At 43.9% G+C, this 21,879-nt stretch overlaps 1 protein-coding gene and 1 pseudogene across 2 annotated transcripts in view; both read left to right on the top strand.

Annotated features, from left to right (window-relative positions):
• PIP5K1B (phosphatidylinositol-4-phosphate 5-kinase type 1 beta) overlaps nt 1–9,579 on the top strand; it is a 200,382-nt gene extending 190,803 nt beyond the window's left edge. For both annotated transcript variants that reach the window (XM_069763733.1, XM_069763742.1), the window contains exon 15: nt 8,879–9,579. In XM_069763733.1, the coding sequence (XP_069619834.1) occupies nt 8,879–8,881 (3 nt within the window). In that variant the 3' untranslated portion in view covers nt 8,882–9,579. The remainder of the gene's footprint in view (nt 1–8,878) is intronic.
• A 795-nt stretch (nt 9,580–10,374) lies between these two features.
• Nucleotides 10,375–11,821, top strand: LOC138671061 (polymerase delta-interacting protein 3 pseudogene; annotated as a pseudogene).
• Nucleotides 11,822–21,879: the final 10,058 nt, after the last annotated feature.

The following is a 21,879-nucleotide window of genomic DNA, read 5'->3' as shown; positions in this document are numbered from 1 at the left end:
GGATCCTCTTCCTGTGACTGGTAAGTCAGAGGGCGGCGCCGGCGCGCATTAAGCGCGTCATCGCGCCCTCTGAACTGTCACAGCAGAGGAGTCGGGAGACGGAGCCGCACGCAGCGCTGGAACGGGGAAAGGTGAATATACTTACCCTCCTGGCGGTCCCTGACTCTCCGGTGGAGATCGCGGTATGCGTTCAGTGCTTACGCATACCGCGATCTCCTGGGAGCGTCACTCTGTGGGGGCCAGACTGCGCTGGCGCTTGCGCCTGCGCAGTCTATAAAGGCTTCGGACAGAGTTACGCTCCCAGCGTTATATTATAGATGTACCAAAATTGTCACTCAAAACTTACTGCTATAATTGGAATTCTGTTTATAATTGGGCATCACTTACCATGGGGTTAATAGTTCCTTAAATGATTATTCTAAGCACTAAGCCCCAATCTTAGGATTGATAGGGGTCTGTGCTTCCATAACCCCATCACTACCACCACTTATCTCCCCAGTGATCCACAAGTTATAGCCTATGCTTTGGAGGATTAGTGTCATCTCATCTACTCATGGCTGTGATGGAAATATCAGCATCTAATAGATGACCATAGAATTGGGGCTCCTGAGGTCAGTTCTTGGCATTAATATTCCTGTCTCAGCAATAAACTGAATCATAATCCTGAAAGAAATGAAAACATCTGAAGGTCATCTATTTATCAAGCTTATTTTAACAGAAAGTATAAATATATGTATATACAGGATATATATATATATATATATATATATATATATGTATATATATATATATATATATATATATATATATATATATATATATATATACTGTATATATATATACAGTACAGACCAAAAGTTTGGACACACCTTCTCATTTAAAGATTTTTCTGTATTTGCATTACTATGATAATTGTAAATTCACACTGAAGGCATCAAAACTATGAATTAACACATGTGGAATTATATACTTAACAAGAAAGTGTGAAACAACTGAAATTATGGCTTATATTCTGGGTTCTTCAAAGTAGCCACCTTTTGCTTTGATGACTGCTTTGCACACTCTTGGCATTCTCTTGATGAGCTTCAAGAGGTAGTCACTGGAAATGGTTTTCACTTCACAGGTGTGCTCTGTCAGGTTTAATAAGTGGGAGTTCTTGCCTTATAAATGGGGTTGGGACCATCAGTTGTGTTGTGCAGAAGTCCGGTGGATACACAGCTGATAGTCCTACTGAATAGACTGTTAGAATTTGTATTATGGCAAGAAAAAAGCAGCTAAGTAAAGAAAAACGAGTGGCCATCATTACTTTAAGAAATGAAGGTAAGTCTGACCGAAAAATTGGGAAAACTTTGAAAGAGTCCCCAAGTGCAGTTGCAAAAACCATCAAGCGCTACAAAGAAACTGGCTCACCTGAGGACCGCCCCAAGAAAGGAAGACCGAGAGTCACCTCTGCTTCTGAGGATACGTTTATCCGAGTCACCAGCCTCAGAAATCGCATGCTAACAGCAGCTCAGATTAGAGACCAGGTCAACGCCACACAGAATTCTAGCAGCAGACACATCTCTACAACAACTGTTAAGAGGAGACTTTGTGCAGCAGGCTTCATGGTAAAATAGCTGTTTGGAAACCACTGCTAAGGACAGGCAACAGGCAGAAGAGACTTGTTTGGGCTAAAGAACACAAGGAATGGACATTAGACCAGTGGAAATCTGTGCTGGTCTGATGAGCCCAAATTTGAGATCTTTGGTTCCAACCACCGTCTCTTTGTGCGACGCAGAAAAGGTGAACAGATGGACTCTACATGCCTGGTTCCCACCGTGAAGCATGGAGGAGGTGGTGTGATGGTGTGGGGGTGCTTTGCTGGTGACACTGTTGGGGATTTATTCAAAATTGAAGGCATACTGAACCAGCGTGGATACCACAGCATCTTGCAGCGGCATGCTATTCCATCTGGTTTACGTTTAGTTGGACCATCATTTATTTTTCAACAGGACAATGACCCCAAACACACCTCCAGGCTGTGTAAGGGCTATTTGACCAAGAAGGAGAGTCATGGGGTGCAGTCAACAGACCTGAACCCAATCGAGATGATTTGGGGTGAGCTGGACCGCAGAGTGAAGGCAAAAGGGCCAATAAGTGCTAAGCATCTCTGGGAACTCCTTCAAGATTGTTGGAAGACCATTCCCGGTAACCACCTCTTGAAGCTCATCAAGAGAATGCCAAGAGTGTGCAAAGCAGTCATAAAAGCAAAAGGTGGCTACTTTGAAGAAGCTAGAATATAAGACATAATTTCAGTTGTTTCACACTTTCTTGTTAAGTATATAATTCCACATGTGTTAATTCATAATTTTGATGCCTTCAGTGTGAATTTACAATTTTCATAGTAATGCAAATACAGAAAAATCTTTAAATGAGAAGGTGTGTCCAAACTTTTGGTCTGTACTGTATATATATATATATATATATATATATATATATACAGTTGTGCTCAAAAGTTTACATACCCCGGCACAATTTTTGCTTTCTTGGCCTTTTTTCAGAGAATATGAATGATAACACCAAAACTTTTTCTCCACTTATGGGTAGTGGTTGGGTGAAGTCATTTATAGTGTTGAGCATTCCGATACCGCAAGTATCGGGTATCGGCCGATACTTGCGGTATCGGAATTCCGATACCGAGATCCGATACTTTTGTGGTATCGGGTATCGGTATCGGATACATAGAGATGTGTAAAATAAAGAATTAAAATAAAAAATATTGATATATTTACCTCTCCGGCGGCCCCTGGACTCAGCGCGGGTAACCGGCAGGCTTCGTTGTTCAAAATCAGCGCTTTTAGGACCTGAGAATCACGTCCTGGCTTCTGATTGGTCGCGGGCCGCCCATGTGACCGCCACGCGACCAATCACAAGCCGCGACGTCACCGCAAGCTATTAGCGCGCTCATTTTTGAAAAATGAGCGCGTTAATGACTTTCAAAGACGTAGCGGCTTGTGATTGGTCGCGGCCACGCCACCAATCACAAGCCGCGACGTCACCGCAAGCTATTAACGCGCTCATTTTTAAAAATGAGCGCGTTAATGGCTTTCAAAGACGTAGCGGCTTGTGATTGGTCGCGTGGCCGCGACCAATCACAAGCCGCGACGTCACCGCAAGCTATTAACGCGCTCATTTTTAAAAATGAGCGCGTTAATGACTTTCAAAGACGTAGCGGCTTGTGATTGGTCGCGTGCCATGCGCAAAACTTGCTGCACACAACTTGCTACACTAACCTGTTACATGCAACTCGACACACAAAAAGTTGCTACACGCATGTTGCCACACAAAACTCATCTCACAAAAGTCGCTACATGCATGTCGCCACACACAACTCAACACACACAACTTGACAAACGAAACTCGCCCTAAAACACACACAAGTCTGGTATTAGCCTTCAAAAATAAAAATCTGATTAATAAGCAGACAAACTACAAGAGCAACAAATTTACCATATAGGAAATACAGCAGCTGTCAGTCACATGACCTGTCTATTATGTGTATGTGTGAGCTAATATATACTGCCAGGGGGAGGGCTTCCTGTTGGCTGGGGATTTATCAGGCTGCCAATTTATCTTACAAATACTGAGGTAAAAATACTGAGCAAATAACGTGTTAACGAGGTCTAATACAGGAGATCACACAGGTATATACTATATACAGGGGAGATGACACACAGATATATACTATATACAGGAGAGATAACACACAGGTATATACTATATAGAGGAGGAGATGACATACAGGTACATACTATATACAGGAGGAGATGACATACAGGTATATACTAAATACAGGAGGAGATGACACACAGGTATATACTATATACAGGAGCAGATTACCTACAGGTATATACTATATACAGGAGGAGATGACATACAGGTATATGCTATATATAGAAGATGACATACAGGTATATACTATATACAGGAGGAGATGACATACAGGTATATACTATATACAGGAGGAGATGACACACAGATATATACTATATACAGGGGAGATGACACACAGGTATATACTATATACAGGAGGAGATGACATACAGGTATATACTATATATAGGAGGAGATGACATACAGGTATATACTATATATAGGAGGAGATGACATACAGGTATATACTATATATAGGAGGAGATGACATACAGGTATATACTATACACAGGGGAGATGACACACAGCAGGTATATACTATATACAGGGGAGATGACATACAGGTATATACTATATACAGGAGATGACATACAGGTGTATACTATATATAAGGGAGATGACAAACATGTATATACTGAGGTAAAAATGAGAGGTGTGAGGTGAAAATGAAAAGGTGTGAGTGCAAAATGAGAGGAGTGAGGGAAAATAGTGTAGTGATCGGAAAATGACAGATGTGAGGTCGAAATGACAAGTGTTAGGGGGGAATGAGAGGAGTGAGGGAGAAAATGAGAGGTGTGAGTGAGAAAATGAGAGATGTGAGGGGAAAATGAGAGGCGTGATGGGAAAATAAGAGAAGTGACGTGCTATAACTAACCACAGATATTTACTATGCCCAGGCAACGCCGGGCTCTTCAGCTAGTCTACTATATAAAGCTGAATGTGTGTGTGTGTGTGTGTGTGTGTGTGTGTGTGTATGTGTGTGTGTATGTCCGGGATTGGCATCTGCACCGTCGCAGCTACAGCCACAAAATTTTGCACAGTCACACGTCTGGACCCCGAGAGCGTCATAGGCTACGTTGTGAGGTGAAATTTTAACCCCGCGCGTTCCAATTCACCAAACAATTTTGCCCCTATCTACATAATGGGGAAAAAAGTGAAAGGAAAAGTGTTGGAAGCGTCCAAGCTACAGCAACAAAATTTTGCACAGTCACACATCTGGACCCTGAGAGCGTCATAGGCTATGTTGTGAGGTGAAATTTTAACCCCGCGCTTTCCAATTCACCAAACAATTTTGCCCTTATCTACATAATGGGGAAAAAAGTGAAAGGAAAAGTGTTGGAGGCGTCGCAGCTACAGAAACAAAATTTTGCACAGCCACACGTCTGGACCCTGAGAGCGTCATAGGCTATGTTGTGAGGTGAAATTTTAACCCCACGCTTTCCAATTCACCAAACAATTTTGCCCCTATCTACATAATGGGGAAAAAAGTGAAAGGAAAAGTGTTGGAGGCGTCACAGCTACAGAAACAAAATTTTGCACAGTCACACGTCTGGACCCTGAGAGCGTCATAGGCTACGTTGTGAGGTGAAATTTTAACCCCGCGCTTTCCAATTCACCAAACAATTTTGCCCCTATCTACATAATGGGGAAAAAGTGAAATGAAAAGTGTTGGAGGCATCGCAGCTACAGTCACAAAATTTTGCACAGTCACACGTCTGGACCCTGAGAGCGTCATTGGCTATGTTGTGAGGTGAAATTTTAACTCCGCGCTTTCCAATTCACCAAACTATTTTTCCCCTATCTACATAATGGGGAAAAGTGAAAGGAAAAGTGTTGGAGGCAAATTGACAGCTGCCAGATGTGAACAAGGGGGACTTAAAGAATGAGAGCGATGGCGCCAAAGAGTATATACCGATCAGTTGCTAAGGTGGGGCCCCGACATGGGATACTCCCCACACATGGGGATATGAACACACACACACAAAATGCGCCACACACTACCACGTGCTTGAACACATATACCACCCTCAGCACACATTTCACCACACATACACCAGCCACATAAAAGTCGAAACACAAAAATCGCCGCTCAAAACTCGCCATGCGCAAAACTCGCCACATGCAAAAACTAGGCTCACGCAAAACTCGCCACAAGTGCAAAACTCACCTCATGGAAAACTCGCCACACGCAAAACTTGCACACGCGGAAAAATTGCCACATGCACAAAATTTGCAACACATGCAAAAGTTGCCTCACACAAAACTTGCACATACTCAAAAGGCACCAGACATAAAACTCACCACGTGCAAAACTCGCCATGCGCAAAACTTGCTGCACACAACTTGCTACACTAACCTGTTACATGCAACTCAACACACAAAAAGTTGCTACACGCATGTTGCCACACAAAACTCATCTCACAAAAGTCGCTACATGCATGTCGCCACACACAACTCAACACACACAACTTGACAAACGAAACTTGCCCTAAAACACACACAAGTCTGGTATTAGCCTTCAAAAATAAAATTCTGATTAATAAGCAGACAAACTACAAGAGCAACAAATGTACCATATAGGAAATACGGCAGCTGTCAGTCACATGACCTGTCTATTATGTGTATGTGTGAGCTAATATATACTGCCAGGGGGAGGGCTTCCTGTTGGCTAGGGATTTATCAGGCTGCCAATTTATCTTACAAATACTGAGGTAAAAATACTGAGCAAATAACATGTTAATGAGGTCTAATACAGGAGATCACACAGGTATATACTATATACAGGGGAGATGACACACAGATATATACTATATACAGGAGAGATGACACACAGGTATATACTATATAAAGGAGGAGATGACATACAGGTACATACTATATACAGGAGGAGATGACATACAGGTATATACTATATACAGGAGGAGATGACACACAGGTATATACTATATACAGGAGCAGATTACCTACAGCTATATACTATATACAGGAGGAGATGACATACAGGTATATGCTATATATAGAAGATGACATACAGGTATATACTATATACAGGAGGAGATGACACACAGATATATACTATATACAGGGGAGATGACACACAGGTATATACTATATACAGGAGGAGATGACATACAGGTATATACTATATATAGAAGGAGATGACATACAGGTATATACTATATATAGGAGGAGATGACATACAGGTATATACTATATATAGGAGGAGATGACATACAGGTATATACTATATATAGGAGGAGATGACATACAGGTGTATACTATATATAAGGGAGATGACAAACATGTATATACTGAGGTGAAAATGAGAGGTGTGAGGTGAAAATGAAAAGGTGTGAGTGCCAAATGAGAGGAGTGAGGGAAAATAGTGTAGTGATCGGAAAATGACAGATGTGAGGTCGAAATGACAAGTGTTAGGCGGGAATGAGAGGAGTGAGGGAGAAAATGAGAGGTGTGAGGGAGAAAATGAGAGATGTGAGGGGGAAAATTAAAGATGTGATTGGGAAAATGAGAGGCGTAATGGGAAAATAAGAGAAGTGACGTGTTATAACTAACCACAGATATTTACTATGCCCAGGCAACGCCGGGCTCTTCAGCTAGTATGTATATATAAAGTAAGGAGGGAGGCTAATGGCTGCATAATCAATGGCAGGTATAAGTCGCAGGGATGGCTGCTCCCTGCGATACAAGCCGGAGTATTTTCCTTTAGTGCACGTAAGCACTAGGATGTTGTTTAGTGTACATGGATCCGTGTTGCAGGTAGCTATGAGAGATGGGCGGGTCTGGCTCCCCACACACCTCACCTGTGAGTGTGGTTGCAGCCTACATAATGGCTGTTTTTTGGCATATGAAATAGAAAAAATACTGGAAAGAAACATTTCTGCAATGGAAACATAATCAAAAAATAGTTACCGATTTAAAACCAGGATCCAAAATTAGTTAACATTGTACAATAATACAAATATATGGATTGTGGCCAAAATAGCACCAACTTTAAGTTCTATATTATCTCCCAGTCTTTTTTAAAGGATACTACATTTTCTACAGATACTTGGCTAAACTTGAAGGGTTTTTACAAGTGTGGAAGCACAAGATGTGTTTCTTGTGAAAATGCACATAAAAGTACCAGGATCCATTAATACACTACAGGTCAAAATTTTAACGTCAAGAGCTTTATAAACTGTAGCACTGCGGGTATAATTTATAGGATAGAATGCACATCATGTTAGATTCAATATGTGGGATGTACAACTGGACCCTTGAACAAACATCTTAGTAGATGCAGTGAGTACTACATCCATTAACATTTCTGCAATATCTCGGCATGTATCCACTTTAAAGTTCGCCGGCCTAGAAAGGGTGTTCAAACCATTAAGAGGTGGAAACTTAAAAAGAAAAATTTTTAACAGAGAAATATTCTGGATCTTTAAATTAAATACAAGAACCCCTCTTGGTCTAAATGTAAGACAGGATATTTTTCTCCAGTATATATAATCCTTTGCTTCTTTATACTAGTATATATATATATTTTTGTATGATTATCACGTTCTTAATATGTGTGTTTGTATCACTTGCACCTTGTGTTCATTGGCTGTTGATCCAACATGTGATCCATGGCAGGTGCTATTTAAGAAAGGCCTCTTAGAACATATTCACACCATAAGTAAAGCTGTGTAGAAGCCGAAACGCGTAGGTCTGTAATGTGTATTGGAGGAACCGCCATATGGTTTAATGCAAGAATAAATGTGAAATATTATGTTCACCCAGTTGTTCATCGCTGGAGGATTTCTTTTGATTTGCTTTTACAGACTCCTAATTTTCCCTACGCTTTGATGTGGTCATAACTCAGCTGAGAGGAGATAAAAAAAGACACAAAATTTGCTACAAACCCACCAATTGGATCATTAGCATGAGTTCTCCAACAAACTCTTGGTGATCCCATGCTGCAGCCAGTAATAGACAGTACAACAGAGAGGTTCTAGAAGGCAAACAGTGCAAAAGTTTTAATACTCAACTCAATTATAAAAATGTTTTTTTGCTAAAAATACCTGCATTTAAATTATGGGAAAAAAATGTCCACAAAGGTGGACAGCTTCTTTAATTATATGTACATTCTATCTCACTTATTAAATGTTTAAATGTTCAAAATCTACTTTTTTATTTACAGTAAAAAGAAGCATGGGATCCTTCTTGTGAGAGACAGCTTGCTGTAATGCGCCGTTTGCTGAGCGTGTTATATATGAAGAGGACATTACCAACAGACGTGAGGACACAATTCGGCCTCCTGCCTTGAGCTGACATGCCTTGCTGGTGGAAGGAGGAAAATGGGAAAGGACAATTAGTTGCACTTTGCTCCTAGAACTGTGAAGAACTCTTACAAAGCATTGAAGTTTTTGCTTCCATTGCTGCAAATCACCTTGGACGTTGGCGTGATCATTACCCAAAATTCACATGGTGTTTTCTTTGCATGTTTTCTGCTGTGGATGGCATGACACATGACCTGTTGACCTTCTAAAACTCCATGCAAAAGATCATAAATGCAAAGCAAATGAAGTAGTTTTTTTCTTCTTCCTTCTAAAATCTAGGCTGAGATCCGTCTTGTTGGGTTGCAGTAAAATTTCATGCAGCTTCTGCGCACTCATACTTCCTGACGATCAGCTTCAGTACAGATGTTTTCAATATGTTTACTAGAGACATTGAAGAATATGTGATGTTTATAACTAAGCCTTATGTTGTGTACATACTGTCTTTGAAATATTGTGATCTAGTTTATTGCCTGTAAATGACAAATTCTATAATTTATTTAGACAAAATTAACTGTATACTATAGTTTTATGGATGAAAGAAATAAATATTTTGTTCTCAGTATTTTTTATTGCTGTCATATTGTAAAAATCAATTTTATTGAGTTTTATCTTTTCTTTTTGTAAGGTAGGTGACAACCACTATTGTAATCTTTTACACACCTGTCCTGGTATTGCGGGCTTTGCTCCCTTCTCCTGAATTCGCTGCCCTCTGTTGTGCTCCAATGAGGGTTTTGCAGGTTACCAGGTGTGGATCAGTGACAACATCTCCCCATACTGTGTTTTAGTTGCTCACTCCCCTGCTGGGTTACACTTAATCCGTCCTGCTGCTCCTAGTTTCCTGAGTGTGCCAAGTGCTTGTTGCCCACATGCCTTCCAGCTTGCTGTTTTAACACCCAAGGTCTGTGTACTAACCCGGACCAGGGGCTCCACTTCACCTGGTGGGCCTTGACATCACCACAGCAAATGTTATCACATACTGTACCTTGGAGCTGACAAAAAAGAAAGCCAATTGAAACAATTTTGACACCAGCATAAGTATTATGTTTATTGCGTTGTCAGACTCAGGAACAGCCTTAGAATGAATGGTGCGCTGTGAAAATTTTCTCTTCTGAGTAAAACACTGTGATGGGGATAACAAACACATAATCGGACATGTTTGTACATAAGAAAAGCTACTGTCACGACTTTGTTGTTTGGTGTCAAAAAAGCTAAGGCAAAAACGCAGCGTCCAGATGTTACAGCATAGTGGAGGGGATTTCATGAAATCCCGTCTCCACTATGCATTAAAAGACGCATGCGGCAGACCCGCGAAAACGCACATGCGGCGCGTCTTTTAAGAACACAGCATGTCCTTACAATGCAGAAAAAATGCAAGGACAATGCATTTCAGAAGATCAGTGTAACAGATGCGCATGTGAAGCTCTACATAAAAGATGCCCGTAAGAAATATGCTGCCAAAGATGCACGTTTCCATATAAAGGGCAAAGTGCAACATACTCGAGAGATGCTGAATTATACAAAGCAGATCAGTATTGGAGGAAAACCAAGCAAACTGATGGATGCTCGTGAAAAACTAAGTTTAAAGAGGTGTGCACCGTCCGTAGCTATCAACACACCCGTGGCACAAGGTTCTTCATCTTCACCCATACATATTACCAAGAATATCCAAATGTCACAGCCGATAAATATTTTTTCCAGTGTAACAAACACTGTTAAAGGAATGCCAATAAACGTAGTTAACCACGAAACTGGGAAACAACTGATTTCCTCTTTACAAGATATGGACGAATATGGTATTGATGATGACTTGGAACTTTACCACAACCCCAACCCCAAGATGAAGGTCACAGCTGCAAACAATGTGCAAAAAAGGCCGTGATTGTCTTGAATTTCATTTTCTCTTGGGCAAACTTTACCTCTTACTAAAGTGTTACAGAGTGATGCATACACAGCTCCCATGCCTACTCAGAACGACACTTTGCCAGTCGGCACCTTTATTGCACACAAAGCCTCTAACCAACGTGTCACGGACACTTGTCACAAAGGAGGCCAGTTCATCAGTAGGGTCCACTCATAAAGAGTTTGTCTTAGGGTATGTGCACATGCTGGCGGATTTTGCTGCGGATTCACAGCAGTTTTCCATGATTTTACAGTACCATGTAAACCTATGAAAAACAAAATCCGCAGTGCACATGCTGCGGAAAAAAAATGCGCGGAAACGCTGCGTTGTTTATTCCGCAGCATGTCAATTCTTTGTGCAGATTCCACAGCGGTTTACACCTGTTCCATAATAGGAATCTGCAGGTGTAAAACCGCAGGTGAAATCTGCACAAAAACCGCGGAAAAACCGCAGTAAATCCGTGGTAATCCGCAGTGCGGATTTCCTGCGGATTTACCAAAATCTGTGGAAAAATCCACACATCTTTCTGAAATGTGTGCATATACCCTCTAGCTCTTTAGAAGGCACAAAAATGACCATTAATAATTTGCATCCAAGAGTCATAGAGAAAGCTATCATGGAGCTTTTCTGTGTATGCTTTGCCTTGAAGCACACCTGCTTGTTGAGTTCCGGAGTTGCAGAGTTTGTGTTTGTAAGAAAGGAAGATGCAGTTGGTGCCTACAAAAAATACAACAGATACCTAGATGGACAACCAATGAAATGCAATCTTCCTTTGAATGGTAGTGTGATAACATCAGACCAGCCCATACTTCTAAGATTAGGTGACACCCCATCAAAGAATGAAGGTTAATGTCGAAAAAACACAAACTCCTCCTCCTCCAGTGTTGCTTAAAATCCACCAGCTGAAGTTGCTCCTGATACTATCTTAAATCACTCTTTACATCCTCAGAGTCATCAGCAATCATCCAACCACCTGCATTTAAGATTAAGCTCTGATGACACCAACACAACTTGGACACTGTAATAACAGAGATTCACAATTCACATATGGGCCCAGAGACTCCTTTAAAAAATATATATATTTTTTGCTTTTTGTTTAACGCTGGTGAACTACCAGCAGGTAGTTGATGTTTGAAGGAGTCTGGCATTAGACATTGGGCAATTTATCCTGTTCACAGCATTGTAGTACAGTTCAACTTTGTTGTGGGGCACTTGCATTATTGCATCAAGAATTTCTGTTTTCGCCTTGGTCTAGTATTGTGATACACCCAGGGGCATAACAACTGCAGTCGCAGGGGTTGCAGCTGCGACTGGGGCCGGAGTGTTTTCGGGGCCCGCCCAGTCCAGCAAACAAGTAGCAGTGGAGACAAAGGAGACAAGTCACGCACGCACCCTGCTGGTCACGCACACAACGGCCAGCTTCCCCAGACTTCCAGCAGTGTGCGGCGAGTGGGCATGTCCGTGAAGGACATGTGACCTAGCAGAAGGGCTGGGCGTGTCACTGAAGCTTGACAGAGATGGAAAGCAGCAGCTGATGAGTGAAGTGCAGTCACAGCTGTAAAGTGCTGATGTGCTGCTTACACACACACACACACACAACCTGTGATGAAGCCACAGGAGGGGAGAAGTCAGGGGTCACATGATCAGTGGCCTCAGTGTATGCAGGACTCTGCTGTGCTTGATTGTCATGGTGCTGAATGAGGGGATGTTTATGTGTGGGGTCAGGAGGGGTTTACAGTGTGGATGTAACAGCCGTGTGTGTGCAAGGTGTACAGAGCGGAGCCATGTATGTGTGTAGGGGAGCAATGTGTACGAGATGTACGGAGCGGAGTCAGGTGTGTACGAGGTGTACAAAGCTGAGCCGAGGGTAAAAGAGGTGAGCGGAGTCGTGTATGTATGGGGTGTATGGAGTGGTGCCGCGTGTTTAAGAGGTGTATGGAGCGGAGCCGTGTGTGTACCGGGTGGACGGAGCGGAGAAGCGTGTGTATGAAGTGTACGAAGCGGAGCTGTGTGTGAGGTGTACGGAGCAGATCCGTGGGTGTAAGGAGCGGAGCTGCATGTGTACAAGGTGTAAGGAGCAGAGCCGCATGTGTACAAGGTGTAAGGAGCAGAGCCGCGTGTGTACAAGGTGTAAGGAGCAGAATCACGTATGTACAAGGTGTAAGGAGCAGAGCCGCGTGTGCACAAGGTGTAAGGAGCAGTGCCGCGTGTGTACAAGGTGTAAGGAGCAGAGCCGCGTGTGTACAAGGTGTAAGGCGCAGAGCCGCGTGTGTACAAGGTGTAAGGAGCCGGGCCGCGTGTGTAGAAGGTGTAAGGAGCCGCGTGTCTACAAGGTGTAAGGAGCCGCGTGTGTACAAGGTGTAAGGAGCAGAAACGCGTGTGTACAAGGTGTACGGAGCAGAGCCGCGTGTGTACAAGGTGTACGGAGCAGAGCCGCGTGTGTACGGGGTTCTCGGAGCGAAGCTGTGTGTGCAAGGTGTATGGAGCAGAGCCGCGTATGTACAAGGTATACGGAGCAGAGCCGTGTGTGTGTACGGGGTTCTCTGAGCGAAGCCATGTGTGCAACCTGTACGGAGCAGAGTCGCGTGTGTACAAGGTGTACGGAGCAGAGCCGCATGTGTACGGGGTTCTCGGAGCGAAGCTGTGTGTGCAAGGTGTACGGAGCAGAGCCGCGTATGTACAAGGTGTACGGAGAAGAGCCGTGTTATGATCTGGTAGCCTTGGAGCAGCATGAAATGACCTTCGCTGGAGCAGTGGTAACTTTACTGACCGCAAACCCTGATCCTATCACCGCAACTAGAAGTAGCCGTGGGGTGTGCCTAACCAGACCTAGACACCTCAACACAGCCTAAGGACTAAATATTCCTAAAGATGGAAATAGGAAAACTCTCTTGCCTCAGAGTAGATCCCCAAAGGATAGGTAGCCCCCCACAAATAATGACTGTGAGTAGGAAAGGAAAAGACACACGCAGACAGAAAACAGGGATAAGCAAAGGAGGCCACTTCTACCTAGATAGGAAAGGATAGTACAGGATACTATGCGGTCAGCATAAAACACTACAAAATATCCACAGCAGAAAAATACAAAAACTCCACCACCTAACTGCCGGGGGTAGCCGAGACCCCAAAGAACATGATCGGGGTCGGTTTTACCGACCCCTGTTTTGCGATCGCCGGAAATTAACTGTTTAACGGCGACCGCAAAAAAAAATAAAAATAAAAAGTGTAATTCTCTGTCCTCTGATGTGATCGCACATCAGAGGACAGAGAAATAGGGGGATTCGGCGACCCTATCATACTCACCGGTGTCCCTGGATCCTCCTGCTGCTCCTCCTGGCTGCTGGGGAAAAGAAAATGGCGGGCGCATGCGTAGTGCGCCCGCCATCTATCGCCATCTGCCGGCCGACAGGAGAGGAGCAGATGGGGCTAAAATTAGGGTTAGGGTTAGGGTTAGGGCTAGGGTTAGGGCTAGGGTTAGGGTTAGGGCTAGGGTTAGGGCTAGGGTTAGGGTTAGGGTTAGGGCTAGGGTTAGGGTTAGGGTTAGGGCTAGGGTTAGGGCTAGGGTTAGGGATAGGGCTAGGGTTAGGACTAGGGTTAGGGTTGGGGCTAAATTTAGGGTTAGGGTTCTTTCACACTTACGTCGGTACGGGGCCGTCGCAATGCGTCGGCCCGACATACCGAAGCACGTTGTGAAAATTGTGCACAACGTGGGCAGCGGATGTAGTTTTTCTGGGGAGGAGGGGGCGGAGTTACGGCCACGCATGCGCGGTCAGAAATGGCGGACGCGACGTACAAAAAAACGTTACATTGAACGTTTTTTGTGCCGACGGTCCGCCAAAACACAACTGATCCAGTGCACGACGGACGCGACGTGTGGCCATCCATCACAATCCGTCGGCAATACAAGTCTATGGGCAAAAAAACGCATCCTGCGGGCACATTTGGAGGATCCATTTTTTGTCCAAAACGACGGATTGCGACGGATGCCAAACGATGCAAGTGTGAAAGTAGCCTTAGGGCTAGGGTTAGGGTTGGGGCTAAAATTAGGGCTAGGGTTGGGGCTAAAGTTAGGGTTAGAGTTGGTATTAGGGTTAGGGTTTGGATTAGGGTTGGTATTAGGGTTAGGGTTGGTATTAGGGTTAGGGTTGGCAATAGGGTTATGCTTGGGATTAGGGTTAAGGTTAGGGTTGTGATTAGGGGTGTATTGGGATTAGGGTTAGGTTTGAGGTTAGGGTTGAGATTAGGATTAGGGGTGTGTTGGATTTAGGGTTTTGATTAGGGTTATGGTTAGGGTTGACATTAGGGTTGTTTTGGGGTAAGGGTTGTGATTATCGTTAGGGTTAGTGATTAGCATTATGGATCGGGTTGGGATTAGGGTTAGGGGTGTGTTGGGGTTAGGGTTGGAGCTAGAATTGGGTGGTTTCCACTGTTTAGTTACATCAGGGGGTCTCCAAACACGACAGACAATTTTGCGCTCAAAAAGTTAAATGGTGCTCCCTCCCTTCTGAGCTCTGCCGTGCGCCCAAACAGTGGGTTACCCCCACATATGGGGCATCAGCGTACTCGGGATAAATTGGACAACAACTTCTGGGGTCCAATTTCTCCTGTTACCCTTGTGAAAATAAAAACTTGGGGGCTGCAAAATCTTTTTTGTGGAAAAAAATATATTTTTTTATTTTCACGACTCTGCATTCTAAACTTCTGTGAAGCACTTGGGCATTCAAAGTTCTCACCCCACATCTAGATAAGTTCCTTAGGGGGTCTAGTTTCCAAAATGGGGTCACTTGTGGGAGGTTACTACTGTTTAGGTACATCAGGGGCTCTGCAATCGCAACATAACGCCCACAGACCATTCTATCAAAGTCTGCATTCCAAAACAGCGCTCCTTCCCTTCCGAGCTCTGCCGTACGCGCAAACAGTGGTTTACCCCCACATATGGGGTACCAGCATACTCAGGACAAATTGGACAACAACTTTTTGGGTCTGATTTCTCTTGTTACCATTGTGAAAATAAAAACTTGGGGGCTAAAAAATCTTTTTTGTGGAAAAAAAAATATTTTTTATTTTCACGACTGCATTCTAAACTTCTGTGAAGCACTTGGGCATTCAAAGTTCTCACCACAAATCTAGATAAGTTCCATGGGGGGTCTAGTTTCCAAAATGGGGTCACTTGTGGGGGGTTTCCACTGTTTAGGCACATCAGGGGCTCTCCAAACGCGACATGGCGTCCAATCTCAATTCCAGACAATTCTACATTGAAAAAGTAAAATGGCACTCCTTCTCTTCCAAGCTCTGTGGTGCGCCCAAACAGTGGTTTACCCCCACATATTGGGTATCGATGTACTCAAGAGAAATTGCACTACAACTTTGGTGGTCTAATTTCTCCTGTTACCCTTGTGAAAATAAAAACTTGGGGGCTAAAAAATCTTTTTTGTGGAAAAAAATATATTTTTTATTTGCACGACTCTGCATTCTAAACTTCTGTGAAGCTCTTTGGCATTCAAAGTTCTCACCACACATCTAGATAAGTTCCATGGGGGGTCTAGTTTCCAAAATGGTGTCACTTGTGGGGGGTTTCCACTGTTTAGGCACATCAGGGGCTCTCCAAACGCGACATGGCGTCTGATCTCAATTCCAGACAATTCTACATTGAAAAAGTAAAACGGCACTCCTTCTCTTCCAAGCTCTGCGGTGCACCCAACAGTGGTTTACCCCCACATATTGGGTATCGATGTACTCAGAAGAAATTGCACTACAACTTTTGTGGTCTAATTTCTCCTGTTACCCTTGTGAAAATAAAAATTTGTGGGCAAAAAAATCATTTTTGTAGAAAAAATGCGATTTTTTATTTTCACGGCTCAACGTTATAAACTTCTGTGAAGCACATGGGGGTTCAAAGCGCTCACCACACATCTAGATAAGTTCTTTAAGGGGTCTAGTTTCCAAAATGGTGTCACGTGTGGGGGGTTTCCACTGTTTAGGCACATCATGGGCTCTCCAAACGCGACATGGCGTCCAATCTCAATTCCTGCCAATTCTACATTGAAAAAGTAAAACGGCGCTCCATCACTTCCAAGTTCTGCGGTGCGCCCAAACAGTGGTTTACCCCCACATATGGGGTATTGGCGTATTCAGGAGAAATTGCATAACAAAATTTATGGTTACATTTCTGTTTTTACACTTGTGAAAATAAAAAAAATGGTTCTGAATGAAAATGTTTGCAAAAAAAGTTAAATGTTCATTTTTTCCTTCCACATTGTTTCAGTTCCTGTGAAGCACGTAAAGGGTTAATAAACTTCTTGAATGTGGTTTTGAGAACCTTGAGGGGTGTAGTTTTTAGAATGGTGTCACACTTCATTATTTTCTATCATATAGACCCCTCAAAATGACTTCAAATGTGATGTGGTCCCTAAAAAAAAAAAGGTGTTGTAAAAATGAGAAATTGCTGGTCAACTTTTAACCCTTATAACTCCCTAACAAAAAAAAATTTGTTTCCAAAATTGTGCTGATGTAAAGTAGACATGTGGGAAATGTTATTTATTAACTATTTTTTTGTGACATATCTCTCTGATTTAAGGGCATAAAAATACAAAGTTTGAAGCATGCTGTGATATCTGTGAGCTGAAGACAGAGAAATGTTAAAGGCAAATAGATCACGCTAATAGTGATCTAAATACTCAGATGTGTACAGAAGAATGCTGGGAGGACATAGATTTTGGTTTTCTATCAACTTCATATGCATTTTAAAATTTTTATGTAATGCTGATAATTTAATTTTAAAAAAAATGGTACTCTAGTGTTGACAGGGCACATTGCCATACCACCATCTATTTGCTCTTCTTGTGCAACCTTATAATTTTTTACTAATTGATATTTATTTGTACTCCTCATTGGGAGGGGGGAGACGCAAGAAACGATATGTGAACTCTGCTGAGACCACAAAAATCCCTTTGCAAACAATAACGTGGCTGTTGCATCATGGAACACGTTCACCCTGGTGTTCTAGTGGTGGTGTCTGAAGAGATGTGGAGGATGTGTGGTATCTCACTAAGAAGCCATTTCTATGGGATACCGTATATATTGTGCGTTTTCATACAAATGCTCGCCATTTTTATGTGGACTGGGCATTTTTAATACACTGTGAGACCTGCTGACAAACAGCACAAAAAGGGATAATCTTCTCCTAAGCTTGATCAGGTGACCCAGCTCAGCTTTAATATGCATAAGGTATCAGACCTCCATCGTTTTTTTTTGGGTTGTGTCCTAGCCTACTTCTTCACACAATTATTCTGCGCCCCTCCCCACCCCCCCCCAAAAAAAAAAAAAAAGCAGGCAAGATACTTGAGAGTGGCCTGCCTCCGTCAGATGCCTACAGGCCAGATATTTTAAACTGTGGGTTTCCCCACACACGGATAACATTTGGAGTGAACGTGGAAAATAATGTAGTACATTTAAAATGGGCATGGCGTGTGGCAAGGGACGGGGAAGTGGATGTGATGGTTATGGTGCATGCAGAGGTTGAGGCTGTTGGCAACCTGAAATTGGGCCACAACACACACCCACATTTTCTCCCTCGACCTTCCAATGCCAATTACTAGGGGAACATATCAGCACACCATGTATTGAACCCAAAGCAGTGTCAAAAGGTTGTTGGTTGGATAATGGATAATGCTTCCAGTCCCTTTGCCACCATCAGTCACTTTGTCACCACCACCAGCACCGTGTCTTTCACACGGTCAAGTCTGAGTAGCCGTAAGTCTGGACCGCATATTCCTTACCCTACTCCTTCCTCCCACCATGCCGATTGCCTGTAGACAACAGATCCCACACTTGGTCACTCTCAAGAGCTGATCACTTTCCCATTTATAGATTCGGGCCTCTTGCCTGATACTCTTGAAGCGGGGCAAGATGATATCACATGTAGTGCTGCCCAAATATTTGATCAGCCACGAACACACGAAGGTGATGGTGGAAACATGTCACAAAAGGTGGACGATGATGAGACACAATTGCCAGAAACTCACGAGGAGGACAAGGGTGCGTAAGTGGAAGATGAGGTGGTGGATGATATTATTATTAGTAATTTTTATAGCGCCATTTATTCCATGACTCTTTACTTTTGAAAAAGAGGCATACATAGACAAAAACACTAAACATGTGCAATGCAAGTCACACGCAAGTACAGAAGGAGAAAGGAGGACCCTTCCCATGAGGTCCCACAATCTACAGAGGATGGGTGAGGATAGACTAGTGGAGGGTAGAGCTGGTTCAGCGGTTCAGTAGACTCAGGATCACTGTAGGTTATAGGCTTATCGGAAGAGGTTGTTCTTCAGGTTTGTTTTGAATGTTTCCATGGTAGCCGGCAGTCTGATGTGTTGTGGTAGAGAGTTACAGAGTATGTGTGAAGCAGGGTAGAAGTCTTGTATGCGGGTGGGGGAAGAAGAGATAAGATGGGAGTATGTCATAGTTTTAGGGTTTAGAGAGGAGAGGCTGGGGAATAATGGGCAGACAGGTCGATTAATGGGCAGATTGGAGTGGTGCAAGAGTGCTAGAGGGGAGGCCAGAGAGTAGAAGGTTGCAATAGTCGAGGTGGGAGATGATGACGGCGTGCAAAATCGTTTTTGCAGTTTCTTGGTCAAGGAATGTAAGGATCCGAGAAATGTTTTTTGAGTTGGAGTTGGCAGGAGGAGGCAAGGGCTTGGATATGTGGCTTGAAAGAGAGAGTAGAGTCAAAGATCACCCTGAGGAACCGAGCATGCGGGACTGGGGTAAGTGAGCAGCCATTAACATTGATAGATAGGTGAAAGACGATGAATTCTGTTTTGTCCATGTTCACTTTTAGAAAGCGATCAGAAAAGAAGCTGGCAAGCATTGTGTGATTTTGGTCATTAAGGAGGTGATGTTAGGTCCAGATAGGTAGATCTATGTGTCATCGGCGTACAGATGATATTGCTGTCCCAGGCAGAAGGTGTAGATGGGGAAGAGTAGGGGGTCCTACAACTGAGCCTTGGTGAACACCAAAAGACATGGGGCAAGGTGAGGAGGTGGTGTGGGAGAGGGGGAAACTGAATATCCCCATAAAACGAACACAATGTAAGTTGCCAGTACAACTGTTAGGTGTTCCCGAGTCTGTTTGTTTTTTCAAGACTCTGCCGATAACCACAAACAGGCCATTTGCACCACCGGTCATGCCCGCATCAGCAGGGGTAGCAAAACTATCAGCCTGACCACCACCAGCATGATCAGGCACATGGCAGCAAAGCACCCAACTTTGTGGGCTGAACACCAGGCTCCAGGAACAGTGTCTGCGGGTGATACCACTGCTTCTTCTGCTGTTGTTCGTGCAAGGTGCCAGCCAATCCCCTGTCCATGCTGCATGCAAAGATGCATCCTGCCCTGCATCTGTAATTGCACACAAACTCAAATAGCACCATCAACAAGCACATCCTCGTCCTTGTCCCAGCGCAGCATTCTGTTGTCCGTACCCCAGTCCTTGGAACGCAAGAGTAAACACGCAGTCAAAGCACCTCAGTACTAAATTCACACATTTCTCGTCTGCTTGCGCTCAAAATGCTGCATTTTAGGCTCATGGAGACGGAAGCTTTCCACAACATGATGGTGGTGACCGTCCCAAGGTACTTGGCCCCCAGCTGTCACTATTTCTCCCAGTCTGCCGGCATGGCATTACACAAGCACGTGTCGCACAACATTACTCGGGCCCTCAACAGTGCTGTTACTGGGAAAGTGCACTTAACCACGGACACGTGGACAAGTGCTTGTGGGCAGGGACGGTACATCTCACTGACCGCACACTGGGTTAACATAGTGGAAGACATGGCCCAGTCGGACCTTGGGAGACCATGTCACACAGATGTATGGAGGAGACAGGTTGTGGATGGCTTTGTATGTCATAGGGTTTTGAACTGTAGCCTCTGGGCAATAGGAAGGCAGTGAATGGCATGGCAGAGAGGAGAGGCTGGAGAATAATGGAGGCACAGTTGGATTAGTCATGCAGCAGAGTTTAGGATAGATTGGAGTGGTGCAAGAGTGTTATAGGGGAGTCCAGAGAGTAGAAGGTTGCAATAGTCGAGGTGGGAGATGATGAGGGTACACAAACGTTTTTACAGTTTCTTCGTCAAGGAATGTATGGATATGGGAATTGCTTTTGAGTTGTAGTGGGCAGGAGGAGGCAAGGGCTTGGATATGTACGGTAGCTTGAAAGAGAGGGCAGAGTTGAGGATCACCCCGAGGCATCAAACATGCGGGACTATTTTTCCCGGTGTGCCATCCCGGCATTACACAGGCATTGTGATGGAAATATATACAGTATATATTTCATAGCGCAGCGCCCCAGAGACCTGGTCGTTGCAGTAATGTCGCTCTGCCACTACGGGGAGTGATGGTACATTTGATGGCACTAAAGGGGTTCACCTGACCAGGTATCACAAGCACACATTATACTTCACACTCCGGCCACTAGGGGGAGCAAAAGGTTTTATTTATTAGGCCACTCCTCACACTGGTAAAACTAGGGGTTGGATAGGAAGTTAGAGAGAAGCTGACTGGGTTTTGCCCAGGCAACATCCCGTGGCAGGGGGTGTTGCGGGGGAGTGTTGCGGGGGAGACTTCAGGGGAGTCCCTGTCAGGTGTGGGAACCTGGCAGAGACTTAACGACAAGGACAGATCGTAACAGAGCCGCGCCTGCACTACCTTGCGGCGGTATCTAAAGAAAGGACACGAAGCGAAGGATATTGTGGACAGTGAGAAACGAGATCAAGCACAAAGGAGAGCCAGTAGGAGTCGTGCCCCGAGAACGGCAACATCCTACTGAGGCGCGTAGCCGGTGACCGGAACACCGAGGAAGTAACTGATTTTATGCCTTACTTCAAATACCGCAGGACAGTTAATTATAGGTTGGCTGTCTACCTTACATCACCTAAGCAGACATAGGGGGCAACCGTG

Source organism: Ranitomeya imitator, chromosome 1, assembly GCF_032444005.1.
Source record: "Ranitomeya imitator isolate aRanImi1 chromosome 1, aRanImi1.pri, whole genome shotgun sequence".
Taxonomy (NCBI): Eukaryota; Metazoa; Chordata; class Amphibia; order Anura; family Dendrobatidae; genus Ranitomeya; species Ranitomeya imitator.
Note: the sequence above shows the minus strand (reverse complement) of the source record. Positions and strands in the feature narration are given on the sequence as shown.